Source organism: Silurus aristotelis, assembly GCF_946808225.1.
Source record: "Silurus aristotelis genome assembly, chromosome: 25".
In the NCBI taxonomy this organism is placed as follows: Eukaryota; Metazoa; Chordata; class Actinopteri; order Siluriformes; family Siluridae; genus Silurus; species Silurus aristotelis.
In genome coordinates, this window is record NC_139598.1 from 18703149 (window position 1) to 18730648 (window position 27500).

Consider the following 27500-nt stretch of genomic DNA (forward strand, 5'->3'; position numbering starts at 1 on the left):
GAGGCGGATTTTCGTCTCCGTTTATTTCAGAGCTCATCGTGTAGAACTCATGATATTTCATAACAATTAGAATGATTTGTATTTCAGATTTTTACTTTTACCCAAATGAGTACTGATGTAGTTTAGTGATGTTTTTGTTTGACACGTGTAAGTCGCAGTGTTGCATATTTTACTGCGCAGTAAGCAGACGCTAGCCTTTTGTTTTTTTTAGCTAGCGTCCGCCATTATCTGTTAGCTCCTAGCTTCACTGCCAAGTGTTTATAGTCTGTAATTTTGGGTTCTCTTGTCCATTATTTAGTGATATTTTGTTTTACTGATGTGTCACTTTGTGTCAGAACATTGACTTTTGTTCACACTCATAGTGTTTTTAATTCTTTGGAATGAAAGCCAGCGTGGTTCGACTTCCCCTTAATCGGCCATTACAGAAATTTACGACATCCATGTTGTATAATGAACACAGTGGATTTCTACTTTTTGTACAAAAATTGAGTTATTTTTATTTACATATTGAAGCCATGGGGGACACAATCTTTTCTACTGCACAATAGACAAATGTTTTCTTTTATATATGATTCATATTGTTTGTTTCAGGTGGCTTCTGGAGAGCTGTGTGGGCTTCTGTCTGCAGCTTTTCTTCTCAGGTTTGGGACCAGATCAGAGACAGGTTCAGGGGTGGAGGTTAGCATCCTAATGCGTAATATTTATCAAATAAAATAAATAATACAAATATTGTGTAAAACACAAAAGTTTTAAGTGTTTGGGTTTTTAATAAGTGAGAATATTATTATTATTATTATTATTATTATTATTGTTATTATTATTATTATTATTATTATTATTGTTATTATTATTGTTATTTTTATTATTGTTATTATTATTATTGTTATTGTTATTATTATTGTTGTTGTTGTTGTTGTTGTTGTTGTTATCATTATAAATCAAATATTTCTTTCTTTATTTTGATTCATATAAAGTCATAGCTTTTTTCCAAATGATCTCAAAACCTTATACATGAAATATTTCAGCTATTAATAATGAACTTTTATCTTATATGTTTATAATAAAAAATAAAATAAAAGCTTATTTGCGGTGTCTGAACAAATATCATTATTTACCATGAGGTCTGTGGACGGAGAGAAAAGTCGATAAAGATCTCTCTAAAGTTTCTAGACATTTCTGATAGTTTAGTATGAGATGTTATCGTGTGTTTATTTGATGAGTTTTATATAATAAACACTTGAACCCTGTGTTTTTAGATGATGATGAAATAAACCCATCAGTGGAGGAGACGGAAGCAGTACAGCTGCACAGCTCAGTTCGTCCGTTCTCCTCTAACTACGACATGTACCACACTGGGCTGTAATGGACAGGGTTTTATTGCCACAACAATTTGAGATTCTGGGATGCTGTTTACACTGTGGGTATACTGACATAACGAGGGACATAAAAGAATATTTGGACAGAGGAGAAAAGATACAATCCAGAAGAGGAGAAGGAACGACAGAAAGACATATAGAAAATCCTCGCCTAATAGTGGTTCCTATGCAAAGTGAATTGATTAACAGGATAATGGACAGGGAATTGGAACAACAAGTAGAAGATGGACTTCTGAATCAACTCCTGGTGAGGCTACATCTTTAGAAAGGATATGGGGGTTGGTTTTGATCCTGACAGGCATAACAACACACTCACGCTCTACCACTTTGGAAGTCCCTCTGCCCCCCTGCAGAGAGGAGAATATAATATAGGGCAGTGGTAGCTCAGTGGGTAAGACTCAGGACCTAATCACAACTGCCTCCATCTTCCATCCTGCAGGGAGGAGGGTAATGTAAATGTATGTAAATCTCAAACGCAGAAACAGAGAAAAACCTTTCATTCTCACACAGTGTTCACCAGCAGTGTGGATACCAGCTTGGAGAATGTCAGATTATATCCCTCATGTTTTCATGCTCTCTTTAAGATTCTGCGCCCCCTGTGGGGGTTGGACCACTGAGGGAAATTGTGCTGAATTTATTAAATATCATATTGATCAGAATTCATTCTGTTTTCATACAGATTCATTGTATTTCAGATTTTTTCAATCAAATGATTTGACTTGTTCAGTGATGGTTTGTTTGACTCATGTAAGCAGCAGTGTTGAACAATTTTCCCGTGCAGTAAGCAGACGCTATCATGGTTTACTAATTAGCATCGCTCGTTACCTGTTAGCTTCTACCTTCCACAATTATATAATTTGAAATAAAAAAAACACTACGATACTTTTACACATATATAAATAAAACACTAAAACTCTCATTTAACACTATTTCTGCTCGTAGGACGTGTCTTTAATTATAACACTGTAAAAAAATTATCCAACCAAAAATTAATTTATTAATACATCAGTAACACACCAGTAATACACAGAAACCTGATCATTTATCATCTTTACTAACAATTATTCAGAATTTAGTTATCTGTTCCAATACTGTGTCAAAAACAAGAAAACAACAATAACACAATCATATTTATCAATAATACATATCTGGGGTTTGTTTCATTTTTGTTTATTTGAACACTTTATACATAAAATAAAAAGAGATTCATTCTGCCTATAATCCTGATTAGATATGATTTGGGATTATTTCTATAACATTTAGATTCATTCATTCATTCATTTTCTCCCGCTTATCCGTAATTCGGGTCGCGGGGGCAGCAGTCTAAGCAGACCCCCGCCTTCGACTGCTGCCCAATCCTCACAGCACCGTCCCTTACGGTCCCTCCTGCAGGTGGTGAGCCCATGGGAAGGCGGCCCCACGTCACTCCAACGTCACGGACCTTCATATTTCCCCCGTAAGGGACCCCCGTAGCATAGAGGGTTAAGGGCCTTGCTCAAGGGCCCAAGAGTGCCAACATTTAAATTATATTATTATATTAGTTATTTATATATATATATATATTCCTAAATCATTCTGTATTAAATAAAAGCTAAAGGCAAAATGAATATAAAAAAACAGAGTGGTGTTTGTTCCTAATGCCGTGTCCCGTGCTCCAGTCTCGGTATCTAACACCACTTCACTCGCTCGTACTTCTTGGCTCGGGGATCTTGGATGTGAGCTCGGCTCACGTGTCTGGTGCGAACGCTGCAGGTTTCTTCGTAGATCTTGTCTCCGTCATCATCCTCTTCGTCGTCAGCCACCAGGTGTTTAAATACTGTGTTAAGTTCATCTCCTGGATCATTTCATTTCCTGTCTCCCCTCGGCCATGGTCCCGCCCTCGTCCTCATCCTCATGATGAAGGCGTCATCCAGCTCACGCTCCACCGCCGCCTGCAGGTTCCTGTAGAGATCCACAGCCACAGAGGCTCCGGTGAGGAGAGACTCGGGTTCGGCGCCTCTCATCAGCTCATCAGCGACAGTGTGTACCAAAGAGCCGCTGTACAACCTGACACACACACACACACACACACACACACACACACACACACACACACACACACACACACACACGCACATGAAAACAGAACAAAAGCTCAGTCAATGCCGAACAAGGATCATAGTTAAACATCAGCATGCAAACACACCTCTTATTTTTTATTTCTTGAGACAAAATTCAATGTAAAGCACTTTTTTTGATCACAATCAAGAATTTCTCGTAACCAATAGCAACCGATAATGAAATCAATGCTAATGATGCTAGCAGTCAACAGAAGGAAGCCTACAATGCAGCTATAAGACAAATGATGATAAACAGAATGTGTATCTTCACCTCTCATATCTTCTGGTCCGTGTATTTAGTTCTTTTGTTACGTGACTCCTATAAATATTGTAACAATAATTTTAAGATTCTGACCAAAAAAAAAATAAGATCATTGCATTGTGTCTTTTGTCACTCTATGGGAGTCACGAGACAAAAGACCGAGCGACTCGGACCAGTAGAAAATGAACGAATCACTTTTTGAGACGACTCTTTCATAATAAACGAATAGTTAATAAACGACATCACTATTTCAAATCTTATCTTATTATTACTACCGCTCTATGCAGCTGTCAATCAATATAGTATCTGCCACGCCCACAATAAAGGATTATTTAATAACGCTAGACTAACGGGCGGGGCTTCATGACTCACTGTTTACTGTTTGACCTACAAGCTCTCCAAAATTGTTGTAAGGAGTAAAGAGTGAGCGTACCAGGATAACTCCGGCTCTGGTACCGGATGGTTCAGGAGCTGGTTAAGAGCAAAGCTGTACTTCAGACACGACTGCCACTGACTGTAATTGTGAGCCAGGTCCAAGTCCAACATCACCTGACCTTTTAAATCCTGCAGGACTTTCATCCTGGAAATCACCAATCCTGCCTCTAAACACAGGAGAAGAAGTGATTATATCAACCACACCGATCATCTAACTTACAACATCCATGTATCTACACTGCAAACATTTATAAACCATTCAAGTGCTTTCTGAAAACTATCTGTACAAACAGCACAAAACATCATAGGACACATCATAATCCATATCCTTCTCTTCCTGTCACCTTCTTCTCTCTCTCTCTCTCTCTCTCTCTCTCTCTCTCTCTCTCTCTCTCTAAACATGCTCCTGAGGTTCCAGTGATCACTGTTCCTGCTCCTCCTCTTCTACTTAGATCTTCCCACTTCGTCCTGGTCTGTCTCTGGATGATGTTCTCTTCAATTGGAGGTGACTCTGTGCAGCTGGAGATGTTTCTCATCAACCCCTTGGGTGGTTTCATGAAACTCCAGAGTAAGATCAGGAACTCTGAGGATTTGGATTTGGACTGTAGTTAATATCAACAGTCTGCTACACTGACTCAGGACTACAGTCTGATCTCCATCACTGCACCTCAACATCGTTTATCTGTAATAAATAGACATTCGGTGGAACCCAGATGAGGATGAGGTTCCCTCTTGAGTCTGGTTCCTCTCAAGGTTTCTTCCTTCTGCATCTCAGGGAGTTTTTCCTTCACCACAGTCTCCACCGACTTGTTCATCAGGGACAAACTTACACTTATAAAGAACATCTTCATTTTTATCTCCACATGATCTGTGTAAAGCTGCTCTGAGACAATGTTCAATATTAAAAGCTCAATACAAATAAACATGAAGTAGTTTTTTTCATTTCTGATCTGAGAAACGCTCCAAACATCTTGTTTTTCTCTTTCCCTACCTCAGTCTGATCCATATTCAACTTACTCTGATCGTGAAGATCCTATTGTTCTGATCACTCTCTGATCTTCATCTCGTCTGGTCTTTTCATTCACTGCCTCTGTCTGATCATCCTCAGTCTAATCCGTACTTACTAGTTAGTCTGATCTTTACCTATGGCAGTCGGATGTTCTCTGCACAGGTGTCCGTAGACCAGGCCGACGAGTAAAGCCCAGAACATTTCAGCTTTCGGCTCGGGTTGTGCATGCTTTAGCCAGAAACCTGTGACGTACGAGGCAAGCTGCAGATTTGCTGGGATGAGGTGCAAATTAAACAATGGAGATACACCAAGTGCATCCAGTAGGATCTGCAGATGTAAACTCTCTGGTGTCTACAACAGAAGATCAGAAGTCATGATATCGGTGGAAGTATCATCAGCATAAATGCATAAGCATAAATCACAAACCCAAGAAAACCATGTGGAACTCCTGGAAAAGTGCTTATACTATGTGATTTGTAAAATAAAATATTTTCCAGTAAGTTACAAACAATCTAATCTAACCAGCTATCAGATATCAGAGATGACCCACCAGCTCTACCTCCCACAGTGAGTCCAGGTGAAGGTTTGTTGCTACACATTGTGGTAAAACTGCTGGAACCATGGAACCGGTCAGCGTCGTTCCCGTCCTGTCGAACTCCTCCACACTGTGTTCCAGTTCCTCTCCAGAAGACCTGCTACGTTTACCGACTTTCTGCCACCTGGTACACAGCAGGACCCCGTACATCACCTGTCGAATCGGTTCGAGACGTCTCGTTGCTGCTGCTCAGCCCAAAATCCTCCACCTGGAAGTTCAACATGACCCTCTGCAGTGTCAGGACATCAATGACAGTGGATGCCAGCTTTCCTTCTGCCAGAGGTTTCAGACTCCAGTCAGGCAGGTTCTCTAAAAAGCCTGGAATTCTTCCCTGAGGTTCTCCACTTATAAAGAACTGGGCTATGGAGCTGGGATTGAGTCTGTACACTGCCATTCCCTGATATATTGCTGATCGAATAGTGGCTGATTTCCGGTTCTTCCCCAGAGGGCTGAGGAGAGCAGGGATGGCTTCTTTTGGGCTGGGAAAACGTGATAACCACATGAGTAAACCATCGATCTGGGCGATTCCTCCAGGTCTAGTTGAGAACTTTGCAAAGTTTGGAAGTTCACTCTTGTACAGTTTGGTGTGGCTGGTGCCTAAGATGATGGCAAAAAGTGGAAGATGATATTTATTCATGCGGTTAAAAGCGCTGCAGAGATTTAGAACATGGTATGACTTTGTAGGAATGAACATTTTGGTTTTGCCCCTCAGCAGACTCAATTTCCTCCACTGGAAATGACTAAGGGGCAAAAATCCACTTTTGATAATGAAGATGTAGAAGTCGCTGTTGTTGGACAGAACTGGACAGTTCCACTCACTCGCCAAAGCGGCCGCTTCACAAGTTGCCTCTGCCAGACACTGTATAAAGGGAACTCTGAGTTTCCGGAGGACCTGCTTGAACACATTTTTGAGGAGAATGGGTAAAACTTCTCCTGAACACCCCTTAGACAACTTGTTAGCTTTGATTATAACTTTTTGGCGGTTCGTCTTCTTTCTTTCAAGTTTTTTCCCCCTGAGGTCGTCCCCTCCATTGAGCAGCACGTATGGCTCAATATTACAGATACGGAGATTTTGAAAAAACTGCTTAATCATTTTCTCAAACTCGCCATAATCTCCACCATGTGCTTGATCCAAGTGAGACCCGTAGTAAAGAAAGAGGAACAAACTGGATCCATCGATGATGAGTTTGCTTTCTCTGAAGAAGCGTGTCTTCAGGAACTCAGTGTTGCTCTTAATATAGCTGTGAAGACCTTGGACTCCCATAATGAGCAAAATCTAATGCATGAAATATAAAACAATGAAAGTATATTGAGTTTCCCTGAAAAATCAGACAATCAGTCTTTTATTATAGACAGTTGTATAGCTTTATTACTATTTTACCAACTTCAGCTTCTGACTAGGCCTAAGATCAGGCAGGACCTTGAAGAAGTCTATGGGAAGTGTCTCCCATCCTGCATAGAATCATAATCCACACACCTTCCTCCACTCTGGGAGTCGTTCTGCCCCATGCTGGGGACGTGGCTCTGCCTTCCTGCCCTCATAACAATGTCACTCAGTCTGACTGCCCTGCTGTGCATGCTGCTCTGCCTCACTGTGCACCTGTAAACATCTCCACCTTCTCATGGCACCACTTTGGACTTTCTCTGCTCAGCTGAGGACATCATGCCACCTTCCTGATCATCTGACAGTATGGCTCTACCACCCTGCTTAAGAACTTTGTTCCACCTTTTAGGTTATAGTTTTGTTTCTATGTCAAATCATTTTGTCTTTTGTTTAATTGTGAGGTTTTTTGGGGGGTATATATGCACTTAATAAAAAACCTGCACTTCTCTGCCGTGTAACAGCACAACAGCACAGTGAGGGGCAGAAGTCATATCACTTTTCTTTTACTGAATCATTTCTTTTTTAATGAGTTACATGGTTCCAGACTTGCATTATTTACTGTTTATTAACTTTGTACTTCTGAAATTTTGTTCTAAATTCTAAATTTGATTTCTGGACAAAACCCAGCAGACAAAAATATGCATAAACTGTGCATAAAGTAAAAACTGTTTAAATAACAAAAACATCTGATATCTAATCTACTTCTTACTTTACATTTATTGCATTTGGTACACTTATACATCTGCTTGGTTGTGCTGCTCACAACCTTCTGATCCAAAACTCCACATCTTAACCACTGAGTTATCACATGATGTAAACAACACTGTACAGTGTTACACAAACATAATAATAATAATAATAATAAAGGTGTAATTGTGAACATTCACAGCGTCTTCACATTTAAGTCATATTAAAATAAAACGAAACTAAACTCAGCGTTTATGTATTTAATAAAAACATCAATACTTTTGATGTTTATGAAATCTTGAGTTTTACCTCAATTGCCTTTAGAGCTGTGAGTCAATAACCGCTCAGGAGAAGAGCCTGTAGGACTGAAGTTCTTCTGAGGTTCTGCGTCTCAGACCACACGATGAGTTTCTGAAGCTCTGTGAACTTCTCCCTGTGTTTGCTCTGCAGCAGAGGGAGGGTGATTTGCCACGCGGCCGCTAGGGGCGCTGCATCCCCGTATCAGGAAACCGAAACTTAACAGATTGGAGAAAAGCGAAAGCGGCACGGGTTCGGTTTCACGAGTATGGCAAGCCAAAAGGGTCATAATTACGCCTTAGATTAAACGCGTTAACATTAAAAACGCCGTTAAATACGGCGCTTTAAACAGTATTGGCGCCGTAAAAAGCGCGTGAAAATACGTAAATGACGTCGTATTTGACGGCGTTTAGTACACAAGAAAAGCGCCGCTTTTTACGCCGTTCATATTGTCATGTGACGGCGTTTTGGTTGCACAGAGCGCGCGCGTCTTTTACGGCGTTTGTCTTCTAGTATAACGAGTCACCACCCATTGATTTCCACAGCCAGTAATATTGAACTGTTCTCATCCAATCAATGATGAACAGAACCAGACCGCACCAGTTCAGCACAGATCATTTGTGATCATGTTTAATAGCATTACCTTGCCAGGTTTCCATTTATGTTCTTTAGTGTTTTAAATGGTCATTGGCGTTATTGTATTACAAGACAAAACTAATCAATGCTTGTGTTCATTAAATAAAAACTTCAGCAAAGTTTCTGCAAAAATCTGAATCTTTGGATTTTTTATAGCAGCTCTGGTAAAAATTGTGGATGTTTTGGACACTGTTTTTTTGGTGTCAAGAAATAAAAACCTGAAAGTGATCATGTATAACGGAATATACTGTAAACAAACTTGAAAGGTTCACTCTATGTTTTGTACATTTAATGAAAGTCAACCATAACATGCAGCCATAAATTCTATTCTGGGATAAACTCGTCCTTTCTTATGATTCATTTAAAGATGTCAAAAAAGACAAAACATTGCAAACGATGTCTAATTCAAGTTCTGCTTGTGCACCACCAAGTGGATTAAATTCTGCAACAAGTTGCTCCAAGGTTGCATTGTCCAAAGTGTAGTGATTCTGTGGTACTGGTACTCTGTCTGGCCAGTCAACCATTGCAGCCCCCTGGATTCTTGATGTTGTTTCTCCTTGTTCAGATGGTCCTTGAACAACAAGCATTGATTAGTTTTGTCTTGTAATACAATAACGCCAATGACCATTTAAAACACTAAAGAACATAAATGGAAACCTGGCAAGGTAATGCTATTAAACATGATCACAAATGATCTGTGCTGAACTGGTGCGGTCTGGTTCTGTTCATCATTGATTGGATGAGAACAGTTCAATATTACTGGCTGTGGAAATCAATGGGTGGTGACTCGTTATACTAGAAGACAAACGCCGTAAAAGACGCGCGCGCTCTGTGCAACCAAAACGCCGTTTTTTACGCCGTCACATGACAATATGAACGGCGTAAAAAGCGGCGCTTTTCTTGTGTACTAAACGCCGACAAATACGACGTCATTTACGTATTTTTACGCGCTTTTTACGGCGCCAATACTGTTTAAAGCGCCGTATTTAACGGCGTTTTTAATGTTAACGCGTTTATTCTAAGGCATAATTATGACCCTTTTGGCTTGCCATACTCGTGCAGATAAGCTCGTGCCCAACATTCCTTTAGTGTTTATTTATTCATCTCTGCTCATTTTATTCTATTTAACAATACAGTTTCTAAAACAGAACGACTGTCAGTGCATGTGCATTTATGTTACATACCAGTTATTATTATTATTATTATTATTATTATTATTATTATTATTATTATCATTATTATTATTATTATTATTATTATTATTATTATTATTATTATTATTATTATTAATCCTTATATAGAATAAATATTTTGAATGATTTCTACACTATTTCTGCTCCTGGGACAATTATGTGAATGTTTTATCAGAGAAAATATAATAACTGAAACAAACTGACTAAACATTATTAAACCCTCAGTGATTAATTCACGATTAACATCGTGAATGTTAAATGTAATTTAAATGGATAAAAATAACTTCGCTTTATTGTAACTAAGGGAGACTTGGCGTGACGATGGCATGACGATGGCGTGACGATGGCGTGACGATGGTGTGACGATGGCGTGACGATGGCGTGATGATGGCGTGACAGGCATGCTGGCTTTATTAAAGAAGAGTGATTTAAACAGGCAGGGGCGACAACGGCAAGCAAATACACACAAGAAAAGACAAAGTGTAATCCAAAAAACAGGCAAAGGTCGTGGCAGGCAGCAAACAATTATAAACGTAGGTAAACAGTCATAGGCCAAAAACGTGAAATCTCCAGAACATGGAACAGGAACTTGGCAAGGCGAGAACTTGGTAATACCGGCTGACATCGACAAACAATTAGTACATCAATACACAACAATGTGTTTGTGACTGTGTCCTATTTATAGTTCTCCTGTTGGGAACTGGGAGGAGTCTGTAATTAGTTCCCAGGCAGTACTGTAGTCTAATAAAAAACAGTCTTGGTAACAGTGGTGCCCTCTGGTGTTGAGTGGGAGGAATGACAGGGAGCGTATAAGTGATATTTATAACAATTTATAACATGACTAATATATACACACAGTTCATCACACACACACACACACACACACACACACACACACACACACACACACACATAAAGAAATTTGAAATGAAAACGAGTCTAATGTACGGGGTTTTACAGTTTTTCTTAGTTGCTTTGGAGCGTTTCTCAGATCAGACATGAAATTCTCCAAACTACTTGTTCAACCACCCCATTATTTAGTCATTGTGCACATCATAAAATCATTTTCTCGTTGCTTTTGGTAAAAGGACGTGAAATTCTGATTGTAATGAGATGTTTATTGACACAAATACTTACGTTTAAGAGATGAACTTAGAGTTTTGAGGAAGGTTCAGGCTATTGCAAGAAATCAACTGGGCTTTGCTTTTTGTACACATTGTTTTGCACTGATTTGCAAACATTAAGGAGGATTCGAGAAACGATCCAAAGCAACTGAGAACAGCTGTAATAAAAGCGCTGTTGAACTTTGTTTCCCTCTAGTGGACAAACTAATCATGACACCCAGAAACGTGAGAAACACGAGCTCCAGCCCAGTTTAGTAACAAACAGCTCCAGCATGTGTGTGGAGGAAGTGTGTGATGATATCAGTGCCATGGTTTCACATCAAAAAGAAATTTGAACTTTCTGTATATTTAGTGTTTAATCCATTTCTGCACAGACCCTCTAAAAAAAAAACTTAAAAATGCATTCATTCATGTTTAAACATAAAAAGATATATATTGATATCAGTATGCAACACAAATAATTAAAAACTTTAATAATAACTAGTAACTATTATAATAAAGGAAACGTGATTTGAAAATGACAGTGGTCACGTGCTGTTCTGCATCAATCCTCTAATTCCTCATTTTTCTCTGCACTTCATCACATCTGGCTAAACAGGTGAGAAAAAGAAAAGAATACAGCAGAATAAGGCTGAATGTTTGGTCTGATGCTAGTCTGGGGTTGAAAGCGTGCCTCAGATCTCAGAGCAAAAAACTCACGAGGGAACATTTGTGTACGTTTGTGTAAAGTTTTGCATGTAACGCTGAACACCAGGTCGTGGCCCAGACTCAAGTTCCATCGAAGGTGGTGTCACATGAACACACACATTCACAGGGGCTAAACTTAGCTCTGCTGAACACGAGGAAGACGCAAGAAAACACACACACACACACACACACACACACACACACACACTACACCGGATTTAACTGGAGTGTTTTAAAAGTTTAACGGAGGGAAAATCTGTGTTTATATTATTTACTCTGAGGAAGACGAAGCCGAGGCCAAACATCTAAAACGCCACATCCTGAAGATATTTTCACTCATGATACGGTTTTAAAGCCAATTTTCTCACAATGTCTCCAGATATCTCGTCTCTCTGGGCTCTTTGCCTCATCCTGATGTTGTGTAAGTTTATTATTTTATTTTCATCATTTATTTATTCCTGTTGTTGTTGTTTTTATTCCTTTTACGCCACGGAATTGTGTTACTTTAATGAACGTCACAGTTTTTAGCCATTTATAGTTACATTATTTAATGTTAGATCAGTTCCTCTTCTCATTTCCGTTATAGCAGCTATAAACACACTTCCCCTGACACTGAAGGCTCCTTCCATAAATATCAAATAAACACATTTCTCCTTCCAGGAATCTTCACCACATCTGCTATTGCACACGTTTATCTTTCATGCGATTGTATGAAGCGTCTACTCGTCTACTCGTCTACTACAGAAACGATAACGCAGTCATACTGCATAAACCCGCTGTTGTAAAGAATTAATTAACGCCTGATGACCAATCAGTAGGCAGATCTGATGTGGGGTAAATCATGTGACCGGAGTGTGTTTATTTGATTGGTGTGTTTGTGTTTGTATCGCACAGCTGGATGGTGCGATGCCAGCTGTGCCGAGGTGGACTCCATGACGGAGGCAGTGGTCGGGAAGGAGTTCCTGTTAGGATGCATCTCCTGTAAGAAGCGTGAGGAAGTCATCGGTGCTGCGACGGTGGACTGGCATTTTACACCCGCCGGAGGAAACGATTCCTTCCACGTCAGTGAGATCAAAAACTCCAGACAACCAGAATCATGATGATGATGATGATGATGTTCTGTGTCACATCTGTAGGCATAATTGGGCTGAAAGTACGATGTGGTTGTTCATCAGAACCTTCTCTTTACTCACTGACTTCATTTAAGGTGGAATTTTGATGCTAAACTTGTTTTTTTTCGTGAAAGACCTGGCAGGAAATGTTTGATTTTCTGCAGACGTGACACAGAGCTGTGATTTCAGAATCAGAATTTCTGCAGGAATGATTGTGTGATTCAACGTTTCTGTTCCCTCATGATTTTGTCATGATAACTGTGATTAGCTCCTGTTTACAGTGTATAAGTGTGGTTTTTATTTCCTCCTCTCATCCACCACATCGTATAACCATGTGAGCATACAGTTTACTCGCTTTGCTAATCGGAGAGCGAAGATAAACTGAAGCATGTAGTCAATGAACTGTGCTAAAGTTCTAGTGTGTTTAATTAGTTGCTCATGAAGCTCTTACATTGTAATTAATAATGTTGAACAGGCCACGCCCACAAGAGACAAAACTTTCAGTCGCTACGCACTTACGACAAAACAAATAACATTTTGTTTATCACTCGCTAGTGTGATCATAGCATCAGTGAGCTTCTCTCTCCTGACTCTCAGATCTTTCATTATGAATACCCGAGATCCACCATCCTGCACGAGGACTTCAACTCTCGTCTGGAGTGGAGAGGAACCAAAGGCACGGAGGATCTCCAGATCGGAGCCATTGCCAACCTGAACGTCACGTTTGACGACGTCGGCACTTACACGTGCACGTTTGAGCGCACGCTTTTCCTCCCACTCGGTGACGAACACGTGACCATCAAGAAGACAGTGGAGCTCATTGTCCTGGCAGAAGGTAACGTTTTCAATTTATATACATTTAAATATTCATTTATTGATTTAATTGTTGTGTTTTGTGTTCTTCAGAGAAGCCTGAGTTGACCGCAGTGATTTCAGAGATCATGATGTACGTGACCATCGTGGGGCTGCAGCTGTGGCTGATCGCCGTGCTGGTTTACTGCTACAAAAAGATCTCGGCTGAGAACGAAGCTCGCGAGGCCAGAAAAGCTCTCCGTGAAAAAAACAAGTGAGAGCCTGAAGATTTTATTTGATATAAAGTTAAAGTTCCTTCAGCATCTTTGTGTATGTTTTCTGCCAGGATTTATTGATGTGTGTAACAGCTAACAGCTAACTAAAAGTAGCTAACTGTATTGATGAACTACTATACACGGAACAACTAATTAATACAGGTATTAGCTAGCAAAGGAAACTGCTAGTCAGCGGCTGAAGATCTGACCCTAATCCACCTCTAAAGTTCTTTTTTTCTGCTCTTCTTTTTCTTATCAACAAACAAATGCTTTTCTGTAAAATTTGATTTCAATCCTTTTAATCTGTTGATTGATTTGTTTTTGCCTCTGATCTGATTTTTACTTGCAGACTTATCGACTCGAAGGACACTTGTGATGGCGTGCACTTGGAATAGCCGCACTTCCTGTCAGTCTTATTCATCATCATTATTATTATTATTATTATTATTATTATTATTATTATTATTATTATTATTATTATTATTATTATTATCTAGCGCTCCTGATTTAGCCTCAGCCACTGACTACACAATGATGATCAGTAACTTTCTAACTTCATCCATTTACTTCTCTGCTAATTTGTATTTTACCAAACCTATTTAAATTAGCATATTTTTCTGTCATGCTAGTATATGTTTATTTTCATGCTAGTTTGTAAAGTTGCATATTTAATGGTATGATCGTTTGTAACACTGTTACCTGTTCTGTTAGTTTGCAGGATGAATGTTAGCATTTCACTGCTATGCTAATTTGGAAGTAACTCGGTTTGCTATTATGTTAGTGTATTTGCTAAGTATTTGAACTTTAATGCTAGTTTTCCTTTATGCTAGTTTGCAAGTAAAGCTGTTTGCTCTTATTAAAGTTTTTTTGTTAGCACTGTTTAATGCCTGTATGTAAAGAAGCCTTTTCACTCCACTATAATGCTAATTCCCAGTTTACAGTTATATTAGTGAAACAGCCTAATTCCAGGTGTGATTATTTGTAAATTAGCATAATTATCTCATTTAATTAAATGTTTATTTGTTAGTTAGATTTTGAGTGAATTGAAAGAAGTAAAACCGCTCGAATGTACATTAGGGGAGTTTGGATCTGAACAGCTGCAGTAAACATGCAGTTAGCAGGAAGTGAATGAAAGTTTTTGTAGGTAGAAGATGTGGTGTTTATTTTTAATCTCCTGGTATTCCTCACCAGTGATGGTTCCCAGACTCAGGAGTTTGTCCAGGATGGGCTCCACACTGCAGGCTCTCTGGATGATCTCTCGAGTCTGTGATGATCGATAAATACTGCACCTGAACCATCAAACAGCAAAGATTTAATAATGCGGATGGAGGTGTGAGGTGTTACAGGATACTAGCTGTGGATTATCACCTGATATCATGGTCTCTTCCCAAGATTGAAGAGTTCAAGCTGTTATTAATGTTTGCAGAACAAAACTGACTAAATGGATCAAAAGAACGCTTCATTTTTTACATTACGTATTTTACATACGACTCATTGACAATTCATCCGAATCACACCTACACATAAAGTAGTGCCAGATGATTACATTATTTTTTTTATTTCTAACAATTAGTTAATTAATTAATTCGGAGGTTTTAGGTTTTTCTCCTGATAGTGACAATCAAAAATGACTTCACACGTTTTCCGTTTGCTAAAATACAAGAAAAATGTTCTTTACCACACGTCCTTGACATCTGATCCACCTGCAGAACAGCAAAAAACATCTCAATGATGTCACAATAACGTCTCATCACCAAACCTTCTACACAGCCTGGATTTCAATCCTCCATATTCTTTCAGTTATTATTTTATGATTCTTATATAAAAATAAGAAAATGACATGCCAATGCTAATAATCTATATTATAGTGACTTACAGTGTATCATAAACTGCTAATAAAATGACACTATTTTTTCATATTTTCAAGCCGAAGATACATATTAAATGTACAAAATATAAGGATTCCAACAGAGTGAGGAAGAATAATTTGTATACAGCAGTAATATGAAGGTCACGTTCCTCATCCATGTCATTACTTATGACCTGAAAAGAAAATACACAGAAATTATTACATAGTTGTTTGATATGATTTAGCTTTGAGTTAAACTTAGATCATAGCGTCCAAATGTTCTTCACGGTACACCATGGAGGATCTATATCATAAAGTTACTTATTTCCCGCAGGAAATATAAACTTTATATCTAGATTCAGTGAGTCCTTGGACTAAGTATAACTACAGTGGGTACGGAAAGTATTCAGACCCCCTTAAATTTTTCACTTTTTGTTATATTGCAGCCATTTGCTAAAATCATTTAAGTTTATTTTTTTTCCTCATGAATGTACACATAGCACCCCATACTGACAGAAAAACACAGAATTGTTGACCTTTTTGCAGATTTATTAAAAAAGAAAAACTGAAATATCACATGGTCCTAAATATTCAGACCCTTTGCTGTGACACTCATATATTTAACTCAGGTGCTCTCCATTTCTTCTGATCATCCTTGAGATGGTTCTACACCTTCATTTGAGTCCAGAAATTTTTGATTATACTGATTGGACTTGATTAGGAAAGCCACACACCTGTTTATATAAGACCTTACAGATCACAATGCATGTCAGAGCAAATGAGAATCATGAGGTCAAAGGAACTGCCTGAAGAGCTCAGAGACAGAATTGTGGCAAGGCACAGATCTGGCCAAGGTTCCAAAAATTTTTTTGCTGCACTTAAGGTTCCTAAGAGCACAGTGGCCTCCATAATCCTCAAATGGAAGACGTTTGGGACGACCAGAACCATTCCTAGAGCTGGCCGACCGGCCAAACTGAGCTATCGGGGGAGAAGAGCCTTGGTGAGAGAGGTAAAGAAGAACCCAAAGATCACTGTGGCTGAGCTCCAGAGATGCAGTCGGGAGATGGGAGAAAGTTGTAGAAAGTCAACCATCACTGCAGCCCTTCACCAGTGGGGCTTTATAGCAGAGTGGCCCGACGGAAGCCTCTCCTCAGTGCAGGACACATGAAAACCCGCATGGAGTTCTCCAAGATGGTGAGAAATAAGATTCTCTGGTCTGATGAGACCAAGATAGAACTTTTTGGCCTTAATTCTAAGCGGTATGTGTGGAGAAAACCAGGCACTGCTCATCACCTGTCCAGTACAGTCTCAACAATGAAGCATGGTGGTGGCAGCATCATGCTGTGGGGGTGTTTTTCAGCTGCAGGGACAGGACGACTGGTTGCAATCAAGGGAAAGATGAATGCGGCCAAGCACAGGGATATCCTGGACGAAAACCTTCTCCAGAGTGCTTTGGACCTCAGACTGGGCTGAAGGTTTACCTTCCAACAAGACAATGACCCTAAGCACACAGCTAAAATAACGAAGGAGTGGCTTCACAACAACTCTGTGACTGTTCTTGAATGGCCCAGCCAGAGCAATGACTTAAACCCAATTGAGCATCTCTGGAGAGACCTAAAAATAGCTGTCCACCAACGTTTACCGTCCAACCTGACAGAAGTGGAGAGGATCTGCAAGGAGGAATGGCAGAGGATCCCTGAATCCAGATGTGAAAAACTTGTTGCATCCTTCCCAAAAAGACTCCTGGCTGTATTAGATCAAAAGGGGGCTTCTACTAAATACTGAGTAAAGGGTCTGAATACTTAGGACCATGTGATATTTTAGTTTTTCTTTTTTAATAAATCTGCAATAGTGTCAACAATTCTGTGTTTTTCTGTCAATATAGGGTGCTGTGTGTACATTCATGAGGAAAAGAAATGAACCTAAATGATTTTAGCAAATGGCTGCAAAATAAAAAAGAGTGAACAATTTAAGGGGGTCTGAATACTTTCCGTACCCACTGTATATGCGATTATTCATGGTGCCGAGATGTTTGCTATGTCAAGATCACGAAGAAATTAGATCGTGATTACGAGAAAACGATAAAGAAAGTAAAAATATGATAATGCATGACCTCTTAGAATTCCACATGACCTGAGACCATGAGACGATTCAAACACAAATATCACTCGCTGTACGTTCTTTGTTTTCGGTTTAGCAACAGCGACATCTAGTGTCGTTCTCCTGCATTACCATAACTAGTTTCATAAACTTTCATTGTTTCTACGTTTAAAGCTTAAATCCAGATTCTACAACCGGAGCACCTTTAATAACTACATTTGTTCAACATTTAGCATCCAGGCTGGAATGAGATTTGTTCGAGATTATTCAAAATTCATTCTATTGGGTTTATCGTGAAACTTGCGGTTTTATCTCAAATTCTCGGATGATTATTTCTAGTGCAGGACATTTCCTGGAGTTTCTGTGCTGTTTATGTAAATGAGTTTCACACACACACTCACACAAACACACACACTTGCATTTGGCAGACGCCTTTATCCAGACCAACTTACAATTATTTAATTTGTACAACTGTGCGGTAAAGAATTGAGGAATGGAGGACTCAGTGCTGGTCCTGGTATTTAAACTCAAGACCTTCTGATCAGAGGTCCATCATCTTATTAGTTATTGATGTATTCAGTGTCGGTGTGTCCACAAACTTTTGGCCATATAGTGTATGTCTCGGGATCATGGCGAGGAAAAAGGTGGGGAAAATATCAACTTTCTTCCAACATTCCATCAAAAAATTATTAATCATGATGACTTATAAAAAAAAACTTGAATTTTTATCTTTTTTGAATCTGGAGTTTCGAATCTACTGTTCTTAAAAGTACTGCTATCGCCTTTGCCTTGGCTTCCAGGCCACCAGGGGCGCTGTAAACTGCAAAAGATCCTTCAGTTAAGAACATAATAAAGCAGAAAAACAGAAACAGATGTAAAAAAGGTAAGAACAGAATGATGATTAAAGGATTAAAGGACATTTCATGGATGTATAATTATTATTAATGTAAATGGACATAAAAGTTTGAAATGAGTGTCTAGATGAAGAAGGTGTCGGACAGAATTGGACTTTTGACTCGGACTGGATAATCTCTGTAGTAACTCATCAAAGTTGTCCAAATTTTTTAGTTCAGGTTTTTTTTTATTTCTGTTTCTCTTTCAGGTGATCTTCGGTGTCGTGTGTCGGTGTCTTACAGATCATTGGACGAGACACCTGTCACTCACCTGTATATCTTGACTGACAGGTGTCTTGTCCAATGATCTGTAAGTTTACGTTCACAAACTATACCTACCTTTTCCGGTTTGTCTGGCTTGTCCTTGTGTTTTTTGGATTTGTTAATGTGTTTTGCACTTCTCAGCCACCGTAGATCAGAGATTCATAATGAATTAATATACAATAAAAACCCCTTTGATTTTATATAACAATTTATTTACAGTAATTCACAATGTGATGGAGACAAACTAATCACAGACTAATCACTAGGGTACATCATTGGTTGGTGTTTTGATGCTAGGAGAGGTAGCTAAACACATTACACGTTATTTATATACATCTACATTCATATAAAATAGATATGTTTTGAAAGATGAGAAGTTGCATTGATCACTAAAGGACACATGAAGCTTCCTGTTCATGTCCTCATAAAGTCCGAGTAAAAAAAAAAACATAAAAAGTGATTTGGTTTCCGTGGCAACCCATCACCCAGGGATGAAAGTCCTCTGTTTAGAACCCGAGTGCAGAATCTCGCACCTGGTTCTGTGAAAGCGGCCCTTAATAAACAAGGACAGTTCTGTTCTTTATTTATTTTGTCCCCTCCTGGTCCACTCTGTCCACCGTAGGATCCATTGTGTTACTTTAGAATCCTCCAGAAGTCCAGCGCTGGAGTGTGTGAAGGTGTGTATTAGTGTAAAAATAATTGAGCACTAGCTAGTCAGCAGTTTAGCATCAGAACCTTGTCCTCTCGTGCTGCAAGTGCTTGGGTGATGTAGTTCACCTCCGGAAGAAGTCGATGAGGACGTTGTTGGATCTACTTTGTAACACTTGTTTTTTGTTAATGCTGCCAGACGTCTGCGGTCTCCTCAGACTTGGCCGGCGTCTGCGTTCCTGCGCTCACCGGTGAGATGTTCATGCTAGCCAGAACTTCTTGGGCACTTTTCCCGAGCATGCTCTGTACGTCGCAGACAAAACGGTAGACATATCGCTTGCCGGCGGTTTTGTGGATGATGTTCTTGTGGTAGTAGTAGCGCAGGCCACGGCTCAGCTTCTCGTAGTTCATTTTGGGTTTATTCTTGCACTGACCCCACCTTTTAGCCACCTGCACGCGAGAGACAAAGCAGACGTTCACTCTTCTGATTCCGTAAATACTCAACTGTTTCTACAGTAAAGAATAAACACTTGGGGTTTTGCTGTTATAGTAAAATAATCAGTGACGGGATGCTGGAGAACTGAAGGGTTTTATTCCACTTCTACCACACCAATGATCAGAAAAGTAATTCTTTATTATCAGAAGTACTTTTTGTCCTTTGTTGTTACATTAAATACTGTGGAGTTCCTGTTCATATTTAACTTATAGCAGCTATAAACACTTCTCTGTGGAACTGGACAGTTTAACTCTGACTGATACTGGAGACTCCTTCCATAAATATTAAAAAGAAAACAAAAAAGTACTTTTTATCAGTTTATTATCAGTGGAGCGTGTACTGTACACGTCCCTGTTTGTGAGCCGTTACTATAGAAACAGTTACAGTCTGGATAATAAACCCACACCACTGTCAGAGCCGCAGTTATAGAGAATTAATTAACACCTTCTGACCAATCAGGACCCAGAACTCGTTATCATTATCTTTCGTACCTCTGCAGGGTCGGACATTTTGAATTCCCAGCCGTCACCGGTCCAGGTGATGAAGGTGTGACACGTCGAGTCTAAGAGGAGCTCCAGGAGGAACTGCCACAGCTGAATCGGTCCTGATCCTTCACACAGAACAGACAGTGATGAGTTTCATAAAAAATTATGTTTCCTTTAAGGTTTCAGTTTTGAACTCATGAAACCTTAACACGTTTTTTTAGAGAAGCAACCAGCAGTCCCTTTAAAAGTTCCAGATGTTATGTGTCTGATTGTGGAGAACTGTTGGAGAACCAGACCAAACGATTATCACTCCATGTAGATAACAGTAATCGTATTGTACCTGGGTAAGCGGACATCCCTGGAGACACCTCGCTGTCTCTGTCCATTCTCTGAGATGTCATGGGGTTGCGTCTCTTCACCACACGAGGAGAAAATGTCTCGGAGGTGAGTGGAGCCGGAGAGGAGGATGACGGAGGATGAGCGAGCATCTGACCACAGTAACCCGATGAAGAATAATCTGGCCAGTAAGGTACGGGTTTGTTTTGGGTCTCGGTCTCGTATAAAGGGTAGGTTCTCTCTGCATCACCTACAGCGTGAGGATGAGGATGAGGGTTCACACACGAAAGATCAACCAGATTCTAATATGGAAATTGAAATCGGCGCATTGTACCTGCATGCTCTAAACCGGATGCTGCTCTGTGGTCCAGCTCTTTGGCGGGACGGTATTGTCCGGCGGAGTCCACGGCCGGGCCGAACGGGCCGCTCTGGGACGATGAACACGCCGGGAACAGACTCTGATACGTCTGAGTGGCAGAATCCTGAAATCCTCCCGTCTGTCTGTCCATCACCATACTGTCTGGAACTGAAGAAGGCAAACAGAGGAGTTATGATGGTTTCAGACATGCTATGAAACTGCTGTCAAATTAAAGGTGTGGTGATATCTAAATAAATCAGAAGCTCTCACCGCTGGTGTACGATGTCCAGCTGCTGAACTCTGGGAAAGTGTCCAGATTAAATAAGCCTGAATCCGTGGAGTGAACTAGAAGAAGAGGAAAAGAAATGAAATGTTGTATGAGGAGTGTATGGTGGAGCAGGAGCAGGATGCAGCCGTGGCACAGAACAAAGAGAGCACCACCTGTGAGGAACCTTCAGCCGTTTGAGTCGTAGCTTTGGGTTTTAGCCTGCATGAGCTACAGATAAAAACAAGATGCAGTCGAGTCTAGACACATGTTTCTCTTTAACTAATAATCATGTGGAAAATGAAATAGTGATTCTGAGATACTGTGCTGCTGTGCTGCATTTTATTTAAACATGTTATTATTTGGGACTGCAGTGATCTGATACTGACTGAAGAAGTTCTGGAGCAGCAGTAGAAGAAGAAGAAGAAGAAAAATGAAGTTCATCTGAGGGATTTGGACTTACCTTTGGAGGTGTTCACATGCTCCTTGTGCGGTTCTGCGTACGTGTCCATGTACTGCGACTGGCCCGGGCCTTTACTGTCTAACAAAAAGGACAGGTCTTCACCACTGTAGTCTGTGGGTACATTATTAAAAATATGACAGTGAATGAATCCTGACATCATGAACCATGTCTGAGCTTAAAAAAAAATTAAAAAGTCGGTAATAAAAAAGGTCTATATTCTGTCACAAATTTATGAACAGAGCAGATCGACGGTCATTTCTTCGAGCGGTCGACTGACCCCACCCTACACAGCGAACTTTAGTCTAAACTACAAAAAAAAAAAAGTGAGGAAGCAGGCAGAGGACGGAGGGATGATGAAAAGGGGAGGAGAGGGGCTGCTAAATCTGTTCGAGAAGGAAGTCTGGAGGAAAGGATTAGGAAAACAGGGAGGGCGCTGCAAGAGAAAGAGAAAAAAAATCTCCGGGTGTATCTTTAACCTGCCACCCCAGGTCTCTGCACACCGTGTCCTCCCAGCGTCCTAAAAAGACCCCGTTTCTTTCCTGACGAGTCATGAATCAGCGCCATGTCAAGGCCCAGTGCCGTGTTTGTGACAGAGATGCTGAGATTAGGGCTTTACAGATGAAGGACAGAGGAAATGTTTTGCACGAAACACTCAGGAAACGTGAGCAGAGGAAAATCCGAATGACACAAACGTGACAACACAGGGAGGGACGTGTACCCATTACAGGATAAAAAATACTCCTGGCGTTTCAGTGTGAATAGAAATCCATTCTAAAGCTCTGTTCTAGCAGGAGTCAAATCTGAAATCTTATCCAGATGTTGGTTCTTTTCACACTCGAAATATAAATATACAGATATATAATGGAGCTGAAAAGAAATCAGAAGAGTTTATTACCATAGGAGCTGAAATCAAATCCAACAGGAACCTCCTGAGTCCTGAAGTCCTCAGTGAAATAACCAGCCTGGAACATCTCCATCTACCAAACAAAATTTAATATTAAATACAACATTGAAAAAACACAATCAATCAATCAATCAATCAATCAATCAATGTATAAATGAATGAATAAATCGATCATACACACACACACACACACACACACACACACACTGAACTTCATTTAGAAATTTGATATGAGCTTTTATTTATAGAAATTAATAGATTGAATTTATTGTGTATTAATTTTTTTATTATAAATTTGTAACTGTTTTCCAATATTAGTAAATAGATAGATAGATAGATAGATAGATAGATAGATAGATAGATAGATAGATAGATAGATAGATAGATAGATTAATTGATTGATTGATTGTAGACCCTGAGCTTTAAAGTTCTGAAGTTCATTAAACAGTGAACGGTACCTTCAGATTCCTCGCGAGCGTTCCGTTATCCTCTGGGCTCGAGCGCTGTGGGTTCAGATGCGCCTCGTCGTGTTTCGTCTCGTGGTCGCTCCTGTCCCGTTATAAAGAGGCGGCGCGTGTGGAGGCGGGTGTGACCCGCTCGCTGCTTCGTGACTCCACGCGCCGTGACGTCAGACGGGAGTCACGAGCGCAGATTTCGTCTCGACGTCGTTCGCAGAAAGAAAAACAATCAGCGTTAATGAGGCGAATTTCCGCCCCGAGACGAGATTTAACCAGAGCGCGCGAGCGTTTACTGATTTAACAACACATTTCACTTCATAATCTATAATCAATAATCACAATTACTGCCAGTGAACTTTCACTTTTAATAAAGTATCACATATCAACTTACATTTTAATAAAGTATTAAGAACAAGAAGAAGAAGAATTTAAAGATTTGTGGGTTTTTGTTCACGTTCGTATTATTATTTGGTTTTATTTTTTTAATAAACGCTGCAAAAAAAGAAGGAAAATGTTTGAAATTTATTTAAAAATCTTCAAAAACTTCAGCTGCGTTTATTATCTCTTCATTACAAAAACAGCAAATATTCATTTTTATATTAAATACTCCAAAACATCTCTTACATATTTATTTCTTTGTAAAATGGGAACTATTATTAAATTATAAAACTAACAAACTATTTTTAATATCAGGTTTTTAAAGTAAATCATTTAATAACGCTTTATAATAAAGAAATGTAATATTCTGTAACTGATCTCTTTCTCTATATAATAATAATAATGTTAATAATAATAATTATTATTATTATTATTAACATTATTATTATAAAGATGTAGATTTAATAACACAAATGTCAATGTGCCGATTATTAATAATATTCTAATTATTGAATATAAATGATATATAACGTGTCTATATGAAATATATAAAGTTTATAACGGGAGAGGAAAATAAAATATAGTTATAATATTTATAGTGCGTGTTTTCTATTACTGACTTTATCACTGAGGTTGTTTATTGTGCAGAATTCTCATTATACCGTGTGTGTGTGTGTGTGTGTGTGTGTGTGTGTGTGTGTGTGTGTGTGTGTGTGTGTGTGTGTTTCAACAATATTTGTGTATAATAAACATTTCATTGCAATTCTATTCCCAATCAGTAAGAGAGAGTAAATGAGAGTAAAGGAGAATAAATGAGATTAAATGAGAGTAAATGAGAGTAAAGGAGAATAAATGAGAGTAAAGGAGAGTAAATGAGATTAAAGGAGAGTAAAGGAGAATAAAGGAGAGTAAAGGAGAGTAAATGAGATTAAAGGAGAGTAAAGGAGAGTAAATGAGAGTAAAGGAATGTAAAGGAATGTGAAAAGGAAGAAAAATCCAAGTGAAATGTGAACGCGCACTTTGGGAGATTCTGTGCTTTAATCACAGGACTCGGACTCGCCGCTGGGTTTATCTTGAGAAGCCATTCTGCAGAACAATGGGCAGTAAAGTGACGAGGAGAAGGAGCTGAAATCTCGGCGTGAGTGCTGTGAGGAGATAAGGAGGAACCCGGGGGCCTTAAACAAACAAACCTCTCGGAGCTGAAGGAGAAAAAACTCCATCTGGAGAAGTGAGTTAGTGCGGAGTCGTGATGGCTTCCAGTCTGAAACAGTCGGGGTCGAGTTACTCCTAACTGGTGTGTGTGTGTGTGTGTGTGTGTGTGTGTGTGTGTGTGTGTGTGTGTGTGTGTGTGTGTGTGTGTGTGTGTGTGTGTGTGTGTGTGTGTGTGTGTGTGTGTGTCTGACATCACATCAGTACACAATCAGAGCTCTAATATACTGCCTATTGTTTTATCAACATGGAAAATCCTCTTCTCTGATTTACTGGTGTCTGTTACAATCAAATCCAAATACGTTTCTGAGAAATAACACAAAATCTTCACCCACACAGGAAATCAATTCATTGTTATAATAATAATAATAATAATAATAATAATAATAATAATAATAATAATAATAATAATAATAACAATAATAATAATAATAACAACAATAATAATAATACCAATTATATAATTATTATTATTGTTGTTATTGTTGTTATTATGATAATAGAAATCAGTTAACTAAATAATTAATTATTGTTATCATTATTAACTATTTAATTATTAAATCATTTGTTTATTTATTGGTTTATTTATTTATTATGAAAAACATTTTTTTTTTACAAAAGTATTGAAATTATTCCCAGGGCTGGACTTGGCAAGAACATCTTTATCTCTTTCACACACACACACACACACACACACACACACACACACACACACACACACACACACACACACACACACACACACAGTGTTTATTGTCTCTGTAGGGAATCACTTTGTGGCACTTTGTATTTTCATGCCAGTAGTTGAGTATTTTATTAATAATGATTATGTGATTTTTTTTACATTTTAGCTCCTGTACAACACCTACTGCTGCTGATAAGCTGCTGGAGAGATCATTAAAGTTAGAGACATGATTGCGGTATCATTCCTTTTGGAGGAAAATAAACTCGACTATCAGCACTGATCCCAAACCTGCCCCCTGTGATGTTTTTGTAGATGTTCATAACATTTCAAAGTCCTTAAAATGTATCGTCGTTCCATTATAGCCGAGATAAACATTCGTTCCATCATCAGTTTCTATTCTCTTTCTCAGAGGAGTTTAAACTCTGTCCTGAAAACCTCAAGCTAAAGCGTGACTGTAACAACGTGCTGAAACTGGAGACTCCTTCCATACATGTTCATGTCCCTGATGTTTATGTGCAGTGTAACGGTGTGAACGAGCCGTTAGTACGGGAACCATCTCAGAATGAATGCCATATTGACCTGCATCATTGTGAGAGATGCTGAGATGATGAGCTGCTGAGCTGCTGAGATGTCGAGTTGTTGAGATGCTGAGATGCTGAGATGTTAAGATGCTGAGATGCTGAGATGTTAAGATGCTGAGATGCTGAGCTGTTAAGATGCTGAGATGCTGAGTAATCTTCTCTACTTTTCATTTTTTTTATATGTTGCTGGTGGTGGAGGTGGTAGTAATGTTGCTGGTGTTGGAGGTGGTAGTAATGTTGCTGGTGGTGGAGGTGGTAGTAATGTTGCTGGTGGTGAAGGTGGTAGTAATGTTGCTGGTGGTGGAGGTGGTAGTAATGTTGCTGGTGGTGGAGGTGGTAGTAATGTTGCTGGTGGTGGAGGTGGTAGTAGTGTTGCAGGTGGTGGAGGTGGTAGTAATGTTGCAGGTGGTGGAGGTGGTAGTAATGTTGCAGGTGGTGGAGGTGATAGTAATGTTGCTGGTGGTGGAGGTGGTAGTAATGTTGCAGGTGGTGGAGGTGGTAGTAATGTTGCAGGTGGTGGAGGTGATAGTAATGTTGCTGGTGGTGGAGGTGGTAGTAATGTTGCTGGTGGTGGAGGTGGTAGTAATGTTGCTGGTAATGAAGGTGGTAGTAATGTTGCTGGTGGTGGAGGTGGTAGTAATGTTGCTGGTAATGAAGGTGGTAGTAATGTTGCTGGTGGTGGAGGTGGTAGTAATGTTGCTGGTGGTGGAGGTGGTAGTAATGTTGCTGGTGGTGGAGGTGGTAGTAATGTTGCTGGTGGTGGAGGTGGTAGTAATGTTGCTGGTGGTGAAGGTGGTAGTAATGTTGCTGGTGGTGGAGGTGGTAGTAATGTTGCTGGTGGTGGAGGTGGTAGTAATGTTGCAGGTGGTGGAGGTGATAGTAATGTTGCTGGTGGTGGAGGTGGTAGTAATGTTGCTGGTGGTGGAGGTGGTAGTAATGTTGCTGGTAATGAAGGTGGTAGTAATGTTGCTGGTGGTGGAGGTGATAGTAATGTTGCTGGTAATGAAGGTGGTAGTAATGTTGCTGTAATGAAGGTGGTAGTATTGTTGCTGGTGGTGGAGGTGGTAGTAGTGTTGCTGGTGTTGTTTTAGTGAAATGGCAATATTACATTTAATACAAAAAGAAAAACGCACGCGGGGATCTTTCATTCCTACACCGTATTGCA

General features: G+C 39.5%; 4 protein-coding genes and 2 long non-coding RNA genes across 8 annotated transcripts in view; 3 read left to right on the forward strand and 3 right to left on the reverse strand.

The window, feature by feature from the left end:
* Nucleotides 1-2035, forward strand: part of LOC310719513 — a 2868-nt gene extending 833 nt beyond the window's left edge. Inside the window, exons 2-3 of the long non-coding RNA XR_014531501.1 lie at nt 592-678; nt 1257-2035. This is a non-coding gene — a long non-coding RNA (uncharacterized lncRNA). The remainder of the gene's footprint in view (nt 1-591; nt 679-1256) is intronic.
* LOC310719516 overlaps nt 1-4956 on the forward strand; it is a 23069-nt gene extending 18113 nt beyond the window's left edge. Inside the window, exon 2 of the long non-coding RNA XR_014531503.1 lies at nt 4761-4956. This is a non-coding gene — a long non-coding RNA (uncharacterized lncRNA). The remainder of the gene's footprint in view (nt 1-4760) is intronic.
* Nucleotides 1-27500, reverse strand: part of LOC310719501 (beta-1,4-galactosyltransferase 3) — a 389210-nt gene that overhangs the window by 72266 nt on the left and 289444 nt on the right. The gene's annotated exons all lie outside the window — the stretch shown is intronic.
* On the reverse strand, nt 2354-8292 carry LOC310719485 (single-strand DNA endonuclease ASTE1-like). Its single transcript, XM_083529252.1, is given in 7 exon segments — nt 2354-2626; nt 2894-3422; nt 4171-4339; nt 5316-5532; nt 5741-5941; nt 5943-7052; nt 8157-8292. Coding segments are annotated over 5 exon segments (1887 nt in total). The 5' UTR covers nt 7041-7052; nt 8157-8292; the 3' UTR covers nt 2354-2626; nt 2894-3220.
* Nucleotides 11920-14847, forward strand: LOC310719509 (sodium channel regulatory subunit beta-1). 2 transcript variants are annotated; one of them, XM_083529324.1, is made up of 6 exons: nt 11920-12205; nt 12679-12845; nt 13494-13731; nt 13803-13962; nt 14313-14382; nt 14419-14847. In XM_083529324.1, the coding sequence occupies exons 1-5, from the start codon at nt 12154-12156 to the stop codon at nt 14356-14358; spliced, it is 663 nt and encodes a 220-aa protein (XP_083385450.1). In that variant the 5' UTR covers nt 11920-12153; the 3' UTR covers nt 14359-14382; nt 14419-14847. The 2 variants fall into 2 exon arrangements, 1 of the variants encoding a protein (XP_083385450.1); XR_014531500.1 differs by having other exon boundaries at nt 11921-12205; nt 14313-14482; nt 14543-14847.
* On the reverse strand, nt 19260-23646 carry etsrp (ETS1-related protein). 2 transcript variants are annotated; one of them, XM_083529313.1, is made up of 8 exons: nt 23483-23646; nt 23016-23097; nt 22121-22231; nt 21663-21737; nt 21369-21560; nt 21039-21284; nt 20705-20823; nt 19260-20167 (listed from the first exon to the last, which is right to left on the reverse strand). In XM_083529313.1, exons 2-8 carry the CDS (start codon nt 23095-23097, stop codon nt 19904-19906), a joined length of 1089 nt encoding a protein of 362 aa, XP_083385439.1. In that variant the 5' UTR covers nt 23483-23646; the 3' UTR covers nt 19260-19903. The 2 variants fall into 2 exon arrangements, with proteins under 2 accessions (XP_083385439.1, XP_083385440.1); XM_083529314.1 differs by having other exon boundaries at nt 22121-22198; nt 23483-23632.

Excerpts from the sequence above, each read along its gene's own strand:
- LOC310719509 (XM_083529324.1), top strand. The coding sequence starts at position 12,154 with ATGTCTCCAGATATCTCGTCTCTCTGGGCTCTTTGCCTCATCCTGATG. Across the intron at positions 12,206-12,678 it reads TTGCCTCATCCTGATGTTGT|CTGGATGGTGCGATGCCAGC; the intron begins GTAAGTTTATTA and ends TGTATCGCACAG. Across the intron at positions 13,732-13,802 it reads GCTCATTGTCCTGGCAGAAG|AGAAGCCTGAGTTGACCGCA; the intron begins GTAACGTTTTCA and ends TGTGTTCTTCAG.
- etsrp (XM_083529313.1), bottom strand. The coding sequence starts at position 23,097 with ATGGAGATGTTCCAGGCTGGTTATTTCACTGAGGACTTCAGGACTCAG. Across the intron at positions 22,232-23,015 it reads ATTTGATTTCAGCTCCTATG|ACTACAGTGGTGAAGACCTG; the intron begins GTAATAAACTCT and ends ATGTACCCACAG. Across the intron at positions 21,561-21,662 it reads CTGGACATCGTACACCAGCG|TTCCAGACAGTATGGTGATG; the intron begins GTGAGAGCTTCT and ends TGCCTTCTTCAG.